The following is a 21,084-nucleotide window of genomic DNA, read 5'->3' on the forward strand; positions in this document are numbered from 1 at the left end:
TAATTTTTCGGGTGTTAAGAAAGATATTGAATCGAAAGCGGACCACGGGACGCAGCCGTAGATCGAGCCCTGGAAGTCCTCTCCTCGCGGCTCGCCCCAATCGTCCCCCCGGAGGAATATGTGCATCTAAAAGATCTTTCGGACAAGAGAAGGAACTAGAGTTTCCTTTTTTGTTAGACCGACAGAATAAACAATAATATTGTAGAATAAGAGGGAAAGTACAAGTAGAAAGAAAGATTTTGGCTCTTGCTTGAGGAAGGCCCACATACCATTCCGAGGGGTCCTCTCTCTTCCTCAATTGGGGAGCAGCCAATAAAAGGTCTTTTGGATCCAAAATGGCACGGCTGGCTGTCGGAGAAGCACTCACAAATCTTGTTGGATCTATTGTGGATGTTCCTGCGGGAAAGGCTATGCTAGGGCGTGTGGTCGATGGCTTGGGAGTACCTTATGGACCCACGATGACGAAAAGTAAGTGATGCGTCGGACTTAGAAAATCTTAGGCCAAACTAGAGCTTCCGCCTCATACGGCTCCTCTAGGGATGGAGGTAGGCCCAGCCCAGGCTTGTGCGGTTAAGGTTCCCTTTCCAGACTATCAAGGATTTCAAAAATCTTTCTGTGCCCAATCCCGAAATTAGTTCTATACATATGACCAGCAACGAGAAAAATAAATGATCAGTTGGCAACAACTTTTTTGCTTGTGGTCCTTAGCATACCCCCAGGCCAGCAGGTGGCTAATGCAACAAAGCAAGTGTCTGAAGTGGTATTATATACTTGGATAGCATAAGCTAAGCCAGGAATATATCTATTGTATAATCTTATGATACCATAATAGAGTAATTGACTTGAAGGATATGTCCGACAGGTGAATGGAATAAATCCAAGAATTGTCCATTTCTCATATCTCATGATCAATTCCCTAAAAATCTAGCCCAACTCTCTCACACTTTTAATCATAGGCCTACCTGCAATATTTACTTTATTTATCATTATACACTCTACCATTAGAAAAGAAGGATATATCACACCATTTTTGTATTCACTTGTTACATTGTGTTTTGAAGTGGTTTAGGCTTAGTTTTGCAAGCAGTTTTGGAAACTTTGTTTCTAGAAGATGTTTCGGAAATGTCCTATTTAATCGAAAATGCTTGTTAGGAAGACCTACGATGCGGAAGCACTTTTGCCACAACCACGACTTTAGTCACTCATCGTCGGGAATCCTCACGAATTGGATGAATTCTTTTTCTGCCTAAGAATCCCTAAAAGATGATGAGAGCTCTTTTGGATAGTTAACCCTTGCCATCACTTGTTTTCCAAACATAAGGAGGACTTATTATTTTTCCTACACCCATAATGACATATTTATAGGTTAATACTAATGAGCTAACAAACTAATTAGTACCTCTTATGGGTGGACCCGACCCAATAACTTTTTCTAACCGGAATTCTACACAAAATGCATTGCCCCCCACCCTTACAACTCTAGCTATCAAGCTGATTTTAGAAAATACTAGAAAATGTTTTACTATAAACCAATTTCTTTGTCGCAGTGCTCATATATGAAAAAACAATTGAAATAGTAATTTAAAAACCGTTTGTTCTGCGAGGTACTTGTTGCTAGTGAAGTTTATTAGTTTATTTCACTTTACTACTATTTTGATACTAATAATTATAGGGGAACATTGCGTTATTTGAGAATTGATCTTAATTACCAAACCTATCTATGATCATTGAAGATTACTTGTAGATACATTTTCTCCTTTTAAGCTTGATATATCCTTTTTACCTATATAGCCATTCCATTATGATGTTCAATACTGTAGATCTTTTGTTTTATTTTTTAATGCACGCTCTTACAAGTAACAGTTTATTCACCAATTAATCACAGGAATTTTGGCAATTATGTCAAAATTTGACCAATATGTGGAGTGAAATTTAACCTCAATAAGATTTTCATTTTAATGTGATATTTATGTATTTATAAATTAGGCCTATTCGGGCAAAGTTAGACCGCCTGAAGGCTAAGGCAAAAGGCAAAAGGCAAAAAAAAAAAAAAAAAAAAAAAAATTGCCTTAAGGCAAATTCTGCATTAAAGGCAATTTCTGTTTTAAGAAAAATTGCATTAAGGCAGACTTTCGCCCGAATAGGCTTACTTTGATACGAAACTCTGCCTTGCGAAATTTTTTTCTTTTTTTGACTGAGCGGAGGTTCGAACCCAGAACCTCGGGGTATTTTCGATCACTTTTTTAAGCGAAGGGCAAATATTAAAGACCAACAATTTGAGGGGCAAAGATTAAAGACCAGCGCCTTTGAAGGATAATCCGTGCAAAAAAATGTGGGCAATTTGTAGGATTACCCTTCACTGGGGTGGTCTTTAATATTTCCCCTCAAATTGGTGGTCTTTAATTTTTGCGCTTCGCTAAAACTTCTTTGGTTTCGAGTTCGAATCCCCACTCAGTAAAAAAAAATTAAAAAATAAGTAAGCTAGAATTTGAATTCGCAAGGCAGAATTTTGGCCTGAAGGTAAAATTCTGCCTTAAAGCAGAGGTTTGCATGGCTAGAATTTTGCAAAATTCTGTCTTAAGGCAAAATTTCGCGGGCAAAACTCTGCCCTGCAAATCCAAGTTCTAGCTGGCGAAATTTTTTAAAATTTTTAACTAAGCAGAGAATCGAACCCGGTACCTAGGAGTTTTAGGCGAAGGGCAAAAATTAAAGACCAACAATTTGAGGGACAAAAATTAAATACCTGTGTATTTGAAGGACACTCTGCACAAAAAAAATGAGAAAATGTTACTCTTGAGAAAGAAAAAAGCCCAAAAAGGAAAAAAGAACAGTGGGAGTCCGATTAATTGTTTTTTTTGCCCCTTCAAATATTTGAAAAGAGCATAAGATTTCTTACAAAAAATTAGCAGTGGCCTGGTTGATCCTTTTAAAGTAGCAATAGTTTAGTTTTCAATGTTCCCTAACTCACTTGCATTGATAGTATGTGGTAATATCAGTGTTGCATAATGGGACAAAATGAAATCCTAGTTGTACACTTGAGTGTTCATAACCAACTTCAGATCTTCACCAAGTTTTAGTAGAGAACACAATTTAGTTCAACAACTTTTTTGCGACTATTAAGTAATACAACACTTTTTGAATAATTATTTATTGAACACTTGCACTCCATGGTCTTTAACAGCCTCGTAGTTTGATGAATAAGAAAGTTCAAACACTATTTCACTGTCTTTCATCTTACCCTTGTCTCCGAATCCTAGCTGAAGGAAGAAATTGCACGGTTTGTCCTTCAAATGGGCTGGTCTTTAATTTTTGCCCTTCAAAATAGAACTTATGCCTAGCAAGACATAAGTTCTTTAAACAAGCGGGACATAACTTGTGGGTTATTGTAATGCGAAAATATAAACTTACGTCCTGCGAAAAAGTTGTTTGTTGTGAGAGGCAAAAATTAAAGACCAATACAAAATAGGGGCAAAGGACCCTAGCTGAAGCTGTCGCGAATAATCCTTACAAACCTGATCAGGATTCACGGGCTTGCCACATTGAGGGCAAGACTTCGGGCTCTCTTTCTGCTTTTTATCTGCAATCCGAAGGAGTCAATAAGAATGTTCAAGTAAAATAGCTATCAAATGCAATTTGATGTTGAGATGAAGTCCTTATGGAGGTACTTCATTATCCAAATTTTGACCAGTTTGCCAAAATAACCATCAAATGTGAATTGATAGACATGGAGTCCTTTCAGACGTAACAACATTCATTTTTTTTTCTTAGAAGAGGGGGGGTTGATTTTTCTGTTAGGTGGTTCAATTGCATTCTGTTATACTACTACAGGCAAGTGGCACCAAATCAAATATCTGAAAATTTTACAGCATATTTACAACTCTTGTTACACATGCCTCATCAGTGTGTAGTAGCATCTCATCTCGTAAGATCACGGATGGTCTAAACAGCATGGATGACAAAGGCAGTCAATAGCATGTATCAGTTTTCTCCGAGGACCAACAGCATGTGAACCCATCTCCTTGAGCTTTTCCATGGTCAGATTAGCCAACTGATACTTATTGATGCTCTTGGTCTGAAAGATTTTGACAAAATGATCAAATCCCCTAGAAACCAGCCAACGTCTCAAGCCTCCAGCACTTTCAAGCTTGCGCTCAAGATTAATTGCTCTTATTCTTTTATTTATCATCGCACCCCTATCAGCAGTGATAATTGATAGCTTGGTAATCTTAGAGGTGGAGCAAACACCAGTGGTTCTATTAGTTCTGAAACTAGGCATTGGTCGACTTTCTAAACGCTCCCTCTCACTTTGCCTCAATGGTCTTGGGAACTGAGAAATTGTCTGTGGAACTACTTTGACAACTGTTGGTAGAGCAAGTTCAGGTGCCAAGGACTTTGGCACCTCCCTTTCACAAACTACGTGTGCTTCAGTATGCATCTCAACTTGATTTGGTTGAGTATCAATAGGTTTAATTGTGGGTACATGTAGCAAGCTTTCTCCAGCATTATGCACCACGGACTGCTTAGGTGCAGGTAGGGGTGGGACCAAAATTGTAACTTTCTGCTTCTTGACTATTATCCAACTATCTTCATCCAGCTGGTTTACCTGTGAGGCACCCGTACTACCTTTCTTAGTTTTAGGAACAGGTACCGATTTTGTCCTTGCCATTAGTTGCTGACCTGCTGAACAAAAAACAATTCTGGATACTGAGATGAGCATATATGGACTAGTACCAAATAGAAAAGTATGGAGAGCCAGAAGTATGTCAAAGACGCTAATCCAAAATACAATCCCCCTTTCCCACCCCGTCAACGAAATGGGAGGTAGAGAAGAGAAAAGCCAAACCAAAAGAAATTACTTAAGATCTGCAACACAAGGCTGTCTAAGAGAACTAGCACAAATCAAATAAGCGTAGGACCTGAACTACATTTCCAACAGACCAAAAGAACACATTGTAACTATATTCTGAAGCACAAGCTTCAAAGTGCCTCTAGGTTAAGAATCTCTATGGGCCGTGGTTTACTAAAAGGATGTTTATATCAAACTAAAAAATAACAATTATGCATGGGTAGTAGGATGATTCCCTGATGCTGGACACCTGGGCATAATGTAAAGGACTTTCCCCTCACATTTCTAAGAGTGCTGTCTAATGAAGTTAATTATCCTTCCATTGAACCTTTCCACACTAGACAGTATAGAAAATACCAAAAGAACCAAAGGAATTTATTGAAGGGATTTTACTACTTTATTAAATCCTTCATTTGCGGTCGGACTAGAAAGTGGAAACTATAGTTAAAGACTTTAGGTTTTCGTAAATCAAGGATCATTTCATACATCGGCTTGAAGTTTGGAAGAAGACAGCATCACAACGATGATTGATGTAGAAATACTGAAATAGCATAGATGACAGCCACCATAAAAATCATATCTGCAGCAATACTTCTTTTGCCTTCCTTTTTATGCCTTACTACTCTGAATCATAGGATCTTAATTTAAAACACATTATCCGTCGAAACCCATCTCCAGAAATACAACAGACCTATATATGCTACAGCCAAACACACAGAATTGATTCATCCCTTTTTGATTATAGAATAATGAAATCCTTTGTAAGAATGATGGCATTCATTAGCATTTAAGATGGTTTAGAAGCTTCACATCGTTATTGAGAAACTCCCAAAGTAGGAAGCTACATAATATTGATGGACTAGAGGGGGTTGAACCAGGAAGGCAAGCTACTAAAGGAAGGAACAAAAGAAACAGAGTGAATGTGGTTGAATGAGATGCATCACAGCTTTGCACAATGTGGCAATGGATAAAGAAGGTAAAAACTTACCGCACCCAGAGGCGGATCCTGAATTTAATCTTTAGGGGTTCAAACTCATTGTATTTTAAAACTTATGGGTTCAGATCTACTATTTGTTGCAATTTAGTCATTTTAGACATAAATTTATGCTTCGAGTCGAAAGTATTGAGCAGATGAACCCGACACTTTAACATTGCATCCGCCACTACCTGCATGCTGTGTTTACACCAAGCCAATAAATATATGACATGTGTTTATACAGAGACTTTTAGCATTTAATAAACACCGACTGCGGGTGATAGGGTTCCTAAAGGGGAAACTCTAAGAATCACAAACACAAGGAAAGTGCGGAATTAAAGATAGAAGAAATTGGGGATGAGAAGAGAAGATAGAAGCAAGATCCAAATTAGAAGAGAATTATTAGGCAAACACGGATATGAGAACCCAAATCCTCCTAACCTATTCTAACAATTTGAACCTATACTAATTGAAATCAAGGCAAGAGACATTCAATTGATATCCACAAGTGAACAACTCTTCATCAATTTCAAGGACAAGGTTTTCATTAGCAACAATGAAATCACACTCTACAGCCTAACTCTCAAACTAGGGCTAGTAAGCCAAACAAACTATATTGAATAATATTAATTCTCAATTCATCAAAATCTAACTATTCTAACCCTCAAGGTACTATATATAGTGTTGGGGAATTATTACAAACTAGGCCCAAAAGTGACCTTGCAAAGATAGCCTTAATTGGAAAATTTGTCCCGTCATGGCTCTTTTACAGATCGTAAATATTTATATTGTTCGTACTTCGAGTCGTAGAACTGGCAATTCCCATATGCTGTTTTACGGTCACATTTACGGGCCGTCAAATGTTTTACGGTCCGTATAATGTACCGTAAATCGGTAACAGAGACTGCAATTATTCTGCTTGAATTGCGACCACCTTTTATGGTCCGTCAACGATTTTACGGTCCATCAACGGTTTTACGGACCGTAATTTCCTCATTACTTCCTTCGTCTTCTTCACGCATCCAGGAAATCATCCAAATGTTGTATATCTTTGTTTGGTGTTCTTCACCGGTCTCCAAGGCCTCTTTTTTCACGAACATCCCTTGCAACGCTTGCAGTTCCCTAGCTTGGCTTCTAGTGAAGGGTCGTTGTTGAGTCATGCCCTTCGATATCATATCAGCGGGAAAGTTATTACCAATAAAGAAGTGGCCAAATTGTTTTCCTGTTAGGAACTTATCTAACATTATTGAAGTCAAAATCCTTATCAGTTCTTCTTGTTGGTGGTTTCTGCCAGAATAAACAGTCGTGACCGACTTCCGTTAATACTACACTCTATTAGAAAATACCAAAAGTGTTCCGTTGATGCAAACTAAAGGGATTATTAGAGCTCTAGGTTATATATAAGGGGTTTAAGTCTAACCCCAAAGACAAGGGATATTTTTGGGCTTTTTCTCTCAATACTTTACCCAAATACTACTATGGGTGTCTTAAAGACAAGAAAATCTACCCATAGAGGCCATGAATAGCAGAAGAAAGCCCTCATAAATATTCAATACAACACTTATGATCAGATTTCCAATTCACCAAGCATTGCACCAGACCGGAATAGATAGTAGCACCTGGTGCGACTTGTCAAATGAAGCCTCTTGCTCTTAAAATGAATCAGAATTTACCTTCAGCAGATGGAATGGTTTAGTTAAGGTGCTTACTCTTTTCTTAGTCTTGGCATAATTTTCTTTTGACAATTAAAATAATGTTCACTGTAGCTTCCAAAAGAAGAAAAAATGGATGGCTAGTCCGTTGATAAGATGTGCTTTGTCTTCTACTTATCCTAAAACCTTTACTTTGTAGAGTACCTTTTTCATAATTCGAATGTTTTAGTTGACTACTCCGCTAATTTCTTCAATTATGTAAAAATTAGAACGTCATTATGTACACTACTGATTCTCATCCTCAGGTAAACATGTCAGATTCAAGACTTATTCCTGGTGTAACCTACAGGCTACAGTTGTGAGAACTACATTGTATCTCTTCCAACAGTTCTCACACTTGTGATGGTTCCTTCATATATATCATTTATGTTGTTTACATACTTGATATGGATGCATTTCTTCTCAATTGTGGTCCGGCCCTTCCTCGGACCCCGCGCATTGCGGGAGCTTAGTGCACCGGGCTGCCCTGTTTTTACCCAGCAAGACTTCTCTTGGTACTCTAACATGTACCTTTTCAAAGTCTGTGAATACACATGGAGATCCTTCTTCCTTTTCCTAGTGATATCCATCAACCTAGTTTGTAAAAATATAACCACTTTAATTAATCTACCAGGCAATCCAAGCTAGTTCTCTACCCTTATAATGCCGCTAAGTCAATGTTGTATCACTCTTTCCAATAGTTGTGTTGTACCCGATGTAAGTTCAATATCACCATGGCTTGCAACAATTTTAAATATCTCCTCTGTTTTATCTATCGGAATCAACTCTCGCTACATGTTTTTTTATACATCTCATTCATGCTATCATCAACTTCACTCGATCTGATTCCACGAGTTCGTTTAAGGTTTCTATTTGTACCAAATGTATGAATATTTGTAAAGTTATTCTCATGAGTTGTACTGAACAATTGCTCGTAATCGCATTTTCACCTTTCTTCGATCTTATTTTTCCGGTCAAAACTTGTTGAAATCCTCTTTAACATACTTAACTTGGTTAGCTTATACATTTCTTTCTCGCCTTCTTACATCCCTTACTGCTGGTATAAGTCATCTAAGGCTTTATCCAACTTCGCTAATCGCCTCCTTAGCTTCTTTCTTTTTACTCTTCCATGATTTTCCGTCTTTTGCTCTTGGTAACTTTTACGCCACTCTTTTCTTAGTAGCTCTACATACTCCTCACTCTACCACATATTCTTGCGGTCAATGCCTTAAGACGCAAAACCCAACTGTTGTTTCTTCACTCATGACATTTGTAGCAGCTAGATTTTTTCCTTCAATACTTCCAATTCCCCTAGAGGAATCTAAATATTTTGAAAGGCGTTCTCGAGAAGCTATTAAGGATTTTTTAATAGTGTCTTTTTCAATGGGGACCATTGAAAGGTGTTCTCGAGAAGCTAGCTTAAGAAGACTCACGTGAACAAGGGAAAAATCATATAAAACCAAGAAAGGGAAAGTTGATCAATTGACAACAATTTTTTTGCTTGTGGTTCTTAGCATAACCCCAGGCCAGCAGGTGGCTAATGCAACAAGGCAAGTGTCTGAAGTGGTACTATATACTTGGATAGCATAAGCTAAGTCAGGAATATATCTAGCGTATAATCTTATGATACCATAATAGAGTAATTGACTAGAAGGATATGTCGACATGTGAATGGAATAATTCCAAGAACTGTCCATTTCTCATATCTCCTGATCAATTCCCAAAAAATCTAGCCCAACTCTCTCACACTTTTAATCATAGGCCCACCTGCAATATTTACTTTATTTATCATTATACACTCTACCATTAGAAAAGAATATATCACACCATTTTTGTATTCACTTGTTACATTGTGTTTTGATGTGGTTTAGGCTTAGTTTTGGAAGCAGTTTTGGAAACTTTGTTTCTAGAAGGTGTTTCGGAAATGTCCTATTTAATCGAAAATACTTGTTAGGAAGACCTACGGCGCGGAAGCACTTTTGCCACAACTACGACTTGCGTCACTCATCGTCGAGAATCTTCACGAATCGGATGAATTCTTTTTCTGCCTAAGAATCCCTAAAAGATGATGAGAGCTCTTTTGGATAGCTAACCCTTGCCATCACTTGTTTTCCAAACATAAGGAGGACTTATTATTTTTCTTACACCCATAATGACATATTTATAGGTTAATACTAATGAGCTATAAAACTAATTAGTACCTCGTATGGGTGGACCCGACCCAATAGCTTTTTCTAACCGGAATTCTACACCAAATGCATTGCTCCCCACCCCCCCCCCCCCCCCCCCCCCCCCGACCCTTTCACCCTTACAACTCTAGCTATGAAGATGATTTTAGAAAATAGTAGAAAATGTTTTACTATAAACCAATTTCTTTGTCACAGTGCTCATATATGAAAAAACAATTGAAATAGTAATTTAAAAACCGTTTATTGTGCAAGGTACTCGTTGCTAGTGAATAATAGTTAATTTCACTTTACTACTATTTTAATTTCACTTTACTACTATTTTGATACTAATAATTATAGGGGAACATTGCGTTATTTAAGAAGTGATCTTAATTACCAAACCTATCTATGATCATTGAAGATTACTTTTAGATACATTTTCTCCTTTTAAGCTTGATATATTCTTTTTACCTATATAGCCATTCCATGATGATGTTCTATGCTGTAGATCTTTAGTTTTATTTTTTTTATGCACGCTCTTAGAAGTAACAGTTTATTCACCAATTAATCAAAGGAATTTTGGCAATTATGTCAAAATTTGACCACTATGTGGAGTGAAATTGAACCTCAATAAGGTTTTCATTTTAATATGATATTTATGTATTTATAAATTAGGCCTATTTCGAGCAAGAGTTAGGCCACCTGAAGGCCTAACATTTGCCTTGCAAAGTTAAAAAAAAAATTAAAAAAATTTGCCTTATTCTGCATTAAGGCAACCTCTGCCTTAAGGCAAATTCTGCTTTAAGGCAAACCTCTACCTTAAGGCAGACTTTTGCCCGTAAATCGGTAACAGAGACTGCAATTCTTCTGCTTGAATTACGACCACCTTTTACGGCCCGTCAACGGTTTTACGGACCGTAATTTCCTCATTACTTCCTTCGTCTTGGTCACGCATCCAAATGTTGGATATCTTTGTTTGGTGCTCTTCAAGGGTCTCCAAGGCCTCTTTTTTCACGAACATCCCTTGCAACGCTTGGAGTTCCCTAGCTTGGCTTCTAGTGAAGGTCGTCGTTGAATCATGCCCTTCGATATCATATCATCCTCCCCTTCTTGGAAAAGATTCTTCCTCTAATCTAAAGAATTACCTACAACACAAGAAGATAGATCACTTACATTGAAAACATTGTAAACATTATACTCACTTGGTAAGTCGATCTTGTAGGCATTGTCGTTGATTTTCTCAAGGACTTTGAAGGGTCCATCTCCTCTTGGGCACAACCTTCCCTTCCTCATTTGAGGGAATCTCTCTTTGCGAAAATGGACCCACACCTAATCATCGGGTTGGAAATCCACTTTCCTCCTCCCATGGTTTTGTCTTTTCGCCACTTCAGTGTTGATTTTCTCCATGTTTTCCTTCACCTTAGCATGAATCTTCATCATCTTAGCCGCCCTTTGCTTTCCATCTAGGCTAACAACAACATCACTAGACAAGGGGGTTAAGGTTAAGGGAACCAAGGGGTTAAAACCATAACAAACTTCAAATGGGGTCATGCCAACAGAGGAATGAGGGACCGATTATAAGCAAATTCAATCAAAGGTAAATGGTCCTCCCAAGAAGTTGGTTTTCCTCTAATCATACACCAGGCTCCCAAAAGTCCTATTCACTACCTAGGTTTGCCCATCCGTTTGAGGGTGACAAGAAGTAGAGAACAAAAGCTTGGTACTAAGTGTACCCCATAGACTCTTCCAAAAATGACAAAGAAATTTGGAGTCCCTATCACGAACAGTAGTGCGAGGTACTCCGTGCAATTTAAGCACATGCATGACAAACAAAGATGCTACATGAGATGCATCGTCACATTTATGGCATGGTATAAAATGAGACATCTTTGAAAATCGATCTACCACGACAAAAATGCTACCATGTCCCCTTTTAGTTCTTGGAAGACCCAAAACAAAATCCATAGAAATGTCTATCCAAGGACCATTAGGAGTGGGAAGGGGAGTGTACAAACCTTGAGGACGAGTCTTCGATTTTGATTGCTTGCATTCCAAGCATTGTCCGCAAAGCTTCTCCACATCATGTTTCATTTTGGGCCAATAGAATTGCTCCATGAGGATGTCAAGCGTCTGGGACACATCAAAGTGTCCCATCATTCCACCATTATGAGCTTCTTTGACAAATAGCTCTCTCTATGAGCTCATAGGAACAAACACTCTACAATCCTTGAACAAGAACCCATCAACTAATTGGAACGGGTCAACCCTCTTCCCTTGAGTCAACTCCTCACAAATGTCTTTGAAGTCGGGATCTTGGGCATAAAACCCTTTGAGACTCTCAAATCCCATCATTCTAGAAGCCATGGTGTTGAGCAATACTAATCTTCTAGAAAGAGCACCTGCTACTACATTCTCCTTGCCTCGCTTGTAATTGATCACATAAGGGAATGTTTCTATGAACTCCACCCACTTTGCATGCCTCTTGTTTAGCTTCGATTGACTCTTCAAGTGCTTCAAGGATTCATAGTCCGATCTAATCACGAACTCTTTGTGCCATAAGTAGTGTTGCCAATGAGCCAACACTCTCACAAGCACATACAACTCCTTGTCATAAGTCGAGCAGTTCAACGACGCCCCTTTTAGCTTTTCACTAAAGAACACCAATGGTTTGCCCTCTTGCATCAATACTCCACCTATACCAACTCCCGAGGCATCGCATTCAATTTCATAGGCCTTCTCAAAATTAGGTAATTGTAACAAAGGAGAAGAACTCAACATAGACTTCAACTCTTGGAGTGCTTTCTCTTGTGCATCACCCCAAACATAAGGAACATCCTTTTTAATTAGCTCGGTTAAGGGGAATGCAATGGTACTAAACCCTTTCACAAGTCGCCGATAGAAACTTGCTAACCCATGAAAACTCCTCACATCGGTTGCATTTTTAGAGGTAGGCCAAGTTCTAATCAATTCCACCTTTTCTTCATCAACCTCCACACCATTCACACTCAACAACAAAACCCAAGATACCACTTTATCAATGCAATAGGAACACTTCTTAAGATTAGCAAACAACCTTTTACGCAACAAGACATCAAATACTTGCCTCAAGTGGCCCACATGTTCTTCAATAGATTTGCTATATACAAGGATGTCAACAAAGTAGACCACGACAAATTTATTGATAAAGGATTTTAAAACATTGTTCATCAACCGCATGAAGGTGGTAGGTGCATTAGTTAGGCCGAAGGGCATAACAAGCCACTCATAGAGACCAAACTTGGTCTTGAAGGCTGTTTTCCACTCATCATCGGGGTTCATTCGAATCTGGTGATAGCCACTTCTAAGATCAACTTTAGAAAACACACTTGAGCCACAAAGCTCATCCAACATGTCATCAAGTCTAGGAATAGGATGTCGATACTTTACCGTTATTTTGTTGACGGCTTTACAATCAATGCGCATCATCCAAGTGCATCTTTCTTTGGAACTAGAATCACCAAAACGGCACATGGACTAAGACTTTCTTTGACAAGACCCTTTCTAAGGAGCTCCTCAACTTGCCTTTGCAACTCTTTAGTTTGCTCCGGATTGCTCCTATAGGCCGGCTTGTTTGGAATTTGAGAACCGGGCATAAAATCAATTTGGTGCTCGATTCCCCTCAATGGAGGCAAACCCTTGGACATTTCTTCCGGAAATAACTCATCATAATCCTACAAAAGAGAAGTCATGATACTAGGAAAAGTGCTAGTATCTTTGTTATTATGCAATAAAAGATCTTTGTTGACAAGACACACCATGAAGTGCCTCTCATCAACCGCTTTCAAACAATTGCTTGGCTTGGCAACCATGCACATTTTGGAATTCTTAAGTGTCAACACTTTCTCTCCTTAGGTAAGTAAAGCCTCCTTTTCATGCTTCTCCATTTCCTCCCTTTGAACTCTCTCTTAGAGTTCCTTCATGATTCAATAATCTTCGCTAACTTGATAGTGGGTTAATGGTGCAAGGGTATATTTTCGACCTCCCAACACAAACGAGTATTTGTTGGATCTTCCACTATGTTGAGCATCCATATCAAATTGCTAAGGCCTCCCAAGCAACAAATGACAAGCGTTCATTGGCACAACATCACATAACATCTCATCATGAATTTTACCAACGCTAAACTTAATAACGGTTTGCTTGGTCACCCTCAATTCACCGCATTCATTGAACCATTGGAGCTTGTAAGGACTAGGATGCTTCCTTGTAGTAAACTTCATTTGTTCCACTAAGGTTCGGCTCACCGCATTGGTGCAACTCCCACCATCAATAATGAAGGAACACACCTATCTCCTATTTTGCATCTACCATGAAATCGATTCTCTCTTTGATCAAGCTCTTCCCTCACAATTGCATCCGTGGCTCATCGTACTACACAAGCAAAGTCTACCCTTTCGTCCATCCTCTCCTCATCATTACCCTCAGAATCTCCCTCATGCTCACTCTTTTCTTCCTCATCATCACTATCAACTCTACCCTCTTCTTCCTCATCGGTATGGTACCCATCATACAAGGCCACAATTGACCTCCTATTAGGACACTCACTTGCAATATGTCCTCTACCTTGGCATTTGAAGCATTGGATGGTAGAAGGACGAGGAAAAAATAGTTTTATCATTGTTACCTCCGTTTGTCTTGCCGTCTATCTTAGTCTTGTAGTCGACTTTGTGTTGAGGAGTTTGAGTGGTGGTCTTGGGCTTTTCCCATGTAGATAAAGATTTCCACTTGTCTTTATTTTTACTCTAGGTAGAAGATGAAGCAACCTTTGCCTTGTACGACTTGTCTTCTTTCAAATCCGCTGCAACCTTCGAAGCATCATGAAAAGCTTCCTCTAAACTTCTGTAAGTTTATAGCCTCATTGGTTTGGAGATTTCATGGTTCAAATTGGCTACAAATCTTATCACGGTGTAGTTCAAGTGTTCTTCGATCGTGGACTCATCGAAGTACTCTTCTACACTTTTACTACCTTGTCTTAGCATGTACACCTTCTTTATAACTCCTTGGTAGTAGTTGGGTGTCACATACCTTGCTTCCATGAGCTTAAGCAACCCTTGCCAAGTAGGAACATCATAGATATGTTGTTGAGCTCTTTCCCGCTTCTTGGACTCCCACCAAGTGGATGCGTACCCCTCAAATTGGGTGAGGGCATACTTTGCCTTTAAAGCATCCGAAATGTTGTTAGTGAGAAAGATTCTCACTTTGGAGCTTCCACTAGAGGAATTCTTCCGGATCACTACTTCACTTGGATGTTGGAAGACTCACTTTCATGGTATTCAAATTCCTCTTATGATCACCCCGATCCTCATATGCTTGCCACCTACCCCGATCTTCTCGACCTTGCCATCTACCCCGCTCCTCATATCCTTAGGGCCTCTCATAGCCCCCTTGCCTACCTCTTCCCCGATTAGAAATAAAGCCATGTCACCCTTCATATCGTGGTTTATCCCACCATCTCTCTTGAGCAACCTCTTCAACTTTTTCATCATAAAGAGGGTTTTGGAATTGGTGTTGGTACGGGTCTTGTGGGAGTTGTTGTGGTAATTGAGGTAAGTTTTGTGGGGTTCTTTGGGGTGTTGGTTCATCTTGGGTTTGGCGATATACTTAGGGGTGTTTGGGGGTTGGTTCGCCTCACATAGGCTTGGGTGTTGGCATCTTGGGGAGTAGGCTGTTGGTGGTGTGGTGTCTTTTGGGTAGGTGAAGGGGTGAGGGTGGGAAGGCACTTCGTATGCACTTATCCCGGACTAAGAGTCGGAGATGTTCCCGGGTTCTTACTCGTTTTGTTACCACCTTTAGATTGGGGAGTGCCCACTCGACTCGCATGCTCCACTTGCCCCACTCTAAACTCCAAACTACCTACTTGCTCCTTCATTCCACCTACTTCCGCCTTCAATCCCGCTAACTCCTTTAGAATTAGAGCCATGGAATTCACCATGGACATTGGATCATCCCCTCCGTGGAAATGTTCGCCGGAATTAGACATCGTACCTGCAAAACTCAACAAACAATGTTAGTAGCAAAGTTCCTCTCGTCACTCGTGTTTAGCGCTCAATCCTTACCTCACTCTAATGTTCTTTCCAAAGTTGGTAATAAACCTTCGTCCAATCAATTCAAGAGGTTATTAAGCCTTAGTGGAGGAATAGATCTTAGTTAAATGAAAGACGGACGACTCAAAATCTAAAGGATAGAGCCAAACAACTTTCAACGAGATAAAACAAACAAAGCTCGAAGAAATTAGAACGAAATAAAATCGGACTCAAAAACTAGTTAACAAACAAGTAAGATCGATTACTAGTTGTTAATTAGTTAGGAGTGTCAAAGAATTAAAGTTTAAGAAAAGAAGAAATCGAATTTTCAATCCGTGAATCGACGCCCAATTTTTACGGTTCGTATAATAAAATACGGTCCATACTTTTGTTTTACGGTCTGAGTGCTTGATTTTACGGTCCGTTAAAGTTCTGAGTGACCATAGAATAGTTCAAAGAGTTGGAAAATTGAACCTGAATTTTACGCCACTTTTACGGGCCGTAAATGATTTTACGGTCCGTACTTTACTCCGTAAAATCTCTTCAGTGATTTCGTCCTTGGATCTGTCCTTTGTACCTTGGGCTTCTAAATCTGAATTGGGAATTGTACTTGGGCCCCACTCAAACCTAGTTTTGCTTCTTTTGGATCCAAAAACAACTTTTCATACTTTTCCCTTGAAACTTTGGATTAAACCTTCCCTTTTTTTCTTCTTCTTCAACAAACCAGTAAGAACATTGATGAACAGCCAAATTTATGGCTAGGGCCAAATCAACTCCAATTTCCACCAAATTTCAGATGTAAGCTCCCTTTTGGTAGGAGAACAAGACCCAATAGAAATTGAACCCACCTAACCACAAATTTTCACTAACCCAATTTGTATCTTTGTTTGGTGTTCTTAAAGGGTCTCCAAGGCGTCTCTTTTCACGAACATCCCTTGCAACACTTGGGAGTTCCCTAGCTTGGCTTCTAGTGAAGGGGTCGTTGTTGAGTCATGCCCTTCGATATCATATCAACGGGTAAGTATTTACCAATAAAGAAGTAGCCAAATTGTTTTCTTGTTAGGACCTTATCTCGCATTATTGAAGTCAAAATCCTTATCAGTTCTTCTTGTTGGTGGTTTCTGCTGGAATAAATAGTCGTGACCAACTTCCATTAATACTACACATTCTGTTAGAAAATACCAAAAGTGTTTCGTTGATGCAAACTTAAGGGATTATTAGAGCTCTAGGTTATACATAAGGGGCCATTTTAAGTCTAACCCCAAAGACAAGGGATATTTTTGGGCTTTTTCTCTCAATACTTTACCCAAATACTACTATGGGTGTCTTAAAGAAAGGAAAATCTACCCATAGAGGCTGTGACTAGCAGAAGAAAGCCCTTCATAAATTTTCAATACAAACTTATGATCAGATTTCCAATTCACCAAGCATTGCACCAGACCGGAATAGATAGTAGCACCTGGTGCCACTTGTCAAATGAAGCCTCTTGTTCTTAAAATGAATCAGAATCTACCTTCAGCAGATGGAATGGTTTAGTTAAGATGCTTACTCTTTTCTTAGTCTTGACATAATTTTCTTTTGACAATTGAAATAATGTTCACTATAACTTCCAAAAGAAGAAAAAATGGATGGCTAGTCCGCTGATATGATGTGCTTTGTCTTCTACTTATCCTAAAACCTTTACTTTGTAGAGTACCTTTTTCATAATTTGAATGTTTTAGTTGACTACTCCGCTACTTTCTTCAATTACGTAAAAATTAGAACGTCATTATGTACACTACTGATTCTCTTCCTCAGGTAAACATGTTAGATTCAAGACTTATTCCTGGTGTAACCTACAGGCTACAGTTGTGAGAACTACATTGTATCTCTTCCAACCGTTCTCACACTTGTGATGGTTCCTTCATATATATATCATTTATGTCGTTTATATACTTGATATGGATGCATTTCTTCTCAATTACCCAGTAATACTTCTCTTGGTACTCAATCATGTACCTTTTCGAAGTCTGTGAATACGCATGGAGATCCTTCTTCCTTTTCCTAGTGATTTCCATCAACCTACTTTGTAAAAATATAACCACTTTAATTAATCTACCAGGCAAACCAAGCTGGTTCTCTACCCTTATAATGCTGCTAAGTCAATGTTGTATCACTCTTTCCAATAGTTGTGTTGTACGCGATGTAAGTTCAATACCACCATGGCTTGCAACAATTTTAAATATCTCCTCTGTTTTATCTATCGGAATCAACTCTCGCTCTCGATTTATTTAGCATCTTCGCACGCCATAATATAACATTGAAAAACTTGGTTAATTATACTATTCCAATCTTTAGAAGGAACTTCCGAACCTCACTATAGATTCCATCTCAATGACATGTTTTTATACATCTCATTCATGGCATCATCAACTTCACTCGATCTGATTCCACGAGTTCGTTTAAGGTTTCTATTTGTACTGGATGTATGAATATTTGTAAAGTTATTCTCATGAGTTGTATTGAACAATTGCTCATAATCGCATTTTCACCTCTGTTCGATCTTATTTTTTCCAGTCAAAACTTGTTGAAATCCTCTTTAATATACTTAACTTGGTTAGCTTATACATTTCTTTCTCGCCTTCTTACATCCCTTACTGCTGGTATAAGTCATCTAAGGCTTTATCCAAACTTAGCTAATCGCCTCCTTAGCTTCTTTCTTTTTACTCTTATACTCTTCCATGATTTTCCGTCTTTTGCTCTTGGTAACTTTTATGCCACTCTTTTCTTAGTAGCTCTTCATACTCCTCACTCTATCACATCTCCTTGCGGTCAATGCCTTAAGACGTAAACCCATCTATTGTTTCTTCACTCATGACATTTGTAGCAGCTATATTTTTTCCTTCAGTACTTTCAATTTCCCCTAGAAGAATCTAAACTTAGGTACCATACACCAATAATGAAGATTCAAGACAGAATTGTTTAGATTGGACCAAGAATATAGAAACATTTTCACAAAATTATATTCTTGCTTCCATCAGTTCCGTTTCTGACCAAAACATTTTTATGCTATTAAGTACTTCCTCTCCCAAGAAACTCTCTTTCCTTTTTTGCACTATAGGTAGAATGACAATCCCTAGGACCTATGAAGAAAATCTCCCCAAGTCTCCTTCATCTTGCATTTGGAATTGAAGGCAAGATACCCCTATTGGTAAAAGGGCAACCCGATGCACAAAGCATCCCACATTAGCAGGGTCCGGAGAAGGGCCGCACCCCAAGATTCCCTATTGCTATATTCCTAAATCCTAACCAATCTTTGGCTTTCACAGTGGGCTTAAAAACTTTAGCTTAGAAATGTAATACCTTTGGCCTTCACATGAATTATCAATATCTTTAATAGTATTTCAGCTAAAAACAGCAAATCAAGAAATCAAAGATAATAACAATCATTTAGGAGATGTGGTCTAAGTTCAATGTGGATAAATCCATTCACCCATAACCCATTATTCAAAAAAGAAAAGACTACAATTGTCAGCTAAAAACAGCATATCAAGAAATTAAAGATTAGCAAAAAGTGACAGCCATGTTGAAAAAGAAGAAAGAGATTTAATGGGACTGACCTTAACAAGAAGTTGGCGTTGAGTGTCACAGTGATTGGAGCCAGGGGAATTATATAAGGGTCAAATTACAAATAGGAAAAATTTGGGTGTCAGAATTAAAAAGTTAAAAAGGGGTAAATAGAAACTGATTAGATTTTCACTTGATATTTTTGAAAATCAAAATTACTCCCAACTCCTAAATTTTACCGTTCTTTCCTTGCTTTAAATTCCGTTCAAAGTATGCTGTGAACTCGAGATTCCATTATCAAGGGTAGGCTTTTTCGATTTTTCGACCCAATTGATGAATCTAAACTAAAATTTTGCTGCTGCTTTCGCTTTTGTTGTTTTTGTTTTGTGTTTTCGTTGATGTTGCTATTGTGTACTACTTATATTATTGTTACTATGCTGAAAATTTGGTGTTGGTGTTCCGCTGAAAAGTGATACTCCGTCCGTCCAAATAATATTCCTCTCCTTTTTTATTTGTCCCAAAACAATTATTATTTTCTATATTTAAAAATAATTTAACTTTATGAAATGATTTACAGTCACACAAATATCTAAAACTTAATTTAGATCACACATTTTAAAAGTCTTCCTTTATTTCTTAAATTTTGTATCAAGTCAAAAGAGAACAATCTTTTTGGAACGGAAGGAGTAAGAGCTTTTTATGTCATTGCTTCTAGTTGTTATGCGTTTTCTAGAGAGTTACTAGCGCGTTCATGAGAAAAACATAAAATATTTTTGTTAACTTTTATTATAAAAAATCAATCTTGGAATGATCACTTTTGGTATCAATAAGGGAATGTTTTCTCTCTCAGTGCACGATAAGCACGGTTTGCTAACGTACGCCTAGAGAACGGAAAACATGGCTCCCACTGCTAACAGCAAAATTGGCTACGCCGACCGATGGCTCTAGTTACCGACTACCTAAGATCACTTTTGGAAGCTTTCTCTCTCCTCAATTTCAATCCACTCCTGAGGAGGTCGAGGGTTTTGGGTTTGACTCCAATTCGCAAAATTCAGTTAGTCTTCAGGATTTTGGTGGCTCTGGGGAGCATACGGCGGCTCGTTGTCACGACCCAACCCCGTAGGCCGCGACTAGCGTCCGATATGGAAACTCGTACATACTTACTAACCAAATTACACTTGCGTTTACATATTATGAATCCCATGCATACCAATTCATATACATATCATTTAAGTCGTTACTTATATCATAACATATAAATTGATCAAGTTACGTAGTGTAGGAGATAACCGGACACAAACCAAATAGACATCACTGAACAAACACGACCCATGACCCACATACATGTCTACAGGCCTCTATACAAACAACAGAACGGGACAGGGCCCCGCCGTACCCAAAATAGTCACCAATACAAAAATATGTACAACAGAAAGATCTGTACCGAAAGTGTGGGCTCCGGATCAAAGGAGCACTTCAAACAGCAGAATGTATACCCTAGGCTAGCGGATCACCTCTATAAGCGTCTGTACTTGCGGGCATGAAACGCAGCCCCCGAAGAAAGGGGGTCAGTACGGAAAATGTACCGAGTATGTAAGGCATGGAATATAGAACGGGGAACCGCAGCCAAGAGTAGAAACTCTACAGAATCAGTAAAGCTGTGAAAAATCATCAATACGTTTTCTTTTGTGTAACAAGTAGTAGATCTCAAATCGTAATTCAGATACATATACATATACATACTTACATACATAACGTGTCCCGGCCCTTTAGTGAGGGACTCGGTGAATAAAGT

At 38.7% G+C, this 21,084-nt stretch overlaps 1 protein-coding gene across 10 annotated transcripts; it reads right to left on the bottom strand.

Annotated features, from left to right (window-relative positions):
• Positions 1-3,688: 3,688 nt before the first annotated feature.
• LOC132643883 (uncharacterized) lies at positions 3,689-19,774 on the bottom strand. Of its 10 annotated transcripts, none has more exons than XM_060360405.1 (3): positions 19,343-19,759; positions 11,697-15,705; positions 3,689-4,677 (listed from the first exon to the last, which is right to left on the bottom strand). In XM_060360405.1, exons 2-3 carry the CDS (start codon positions 11,836-11,838, stop codon positions 3,929-3,931), a joined length of 891 nt encoding a protein of 296 aa, XP_060216388.1. In that variant the 5' UTR covers positions 11,839-15,705; positions 19,343-19,759; the 3' UTR covers positions 3,689-3,928. The 10 variants fall into 10 exon arrangements, with proteins under 10 accessions (XP_060216388.1, XP_060216387.1, XP_060216393.1 ...); XM_060360404.1 differs by having other exon boundaries at positions 3,689-4,680; XM_060360410.1 differs by lacking the exon at positions 11,697-15,705 and having other exon boundaries at positions 19,529-19,756.
• Positions 19,775-21,084: the final 1,310 nt, after the last annotated feature.

Source organism: Lycium barbarum, chromosome 6 (assembly GCF_019175385.1).
Source record: "Lycium barbarum isolate Lr01 chromosome 6, ASM1917538v2, whole genome shotgun sequence".
NCBI lineage: Eukaryota > Viridiplantae > Streptophyta > Magnoliopsida > Solanales > Solanaceae > Lycium > Lycium barbarum.

What these genes read in the sequence shown, in the direction of transcription:
- LOC132643883 (XM_060360403.1), bottom strand. Translation starts at nt 13,191, where the DNA reads ATGTGCCGTTTTGGTGATTCTAGTTCCAAAGAAAGATGCACTTGGATG.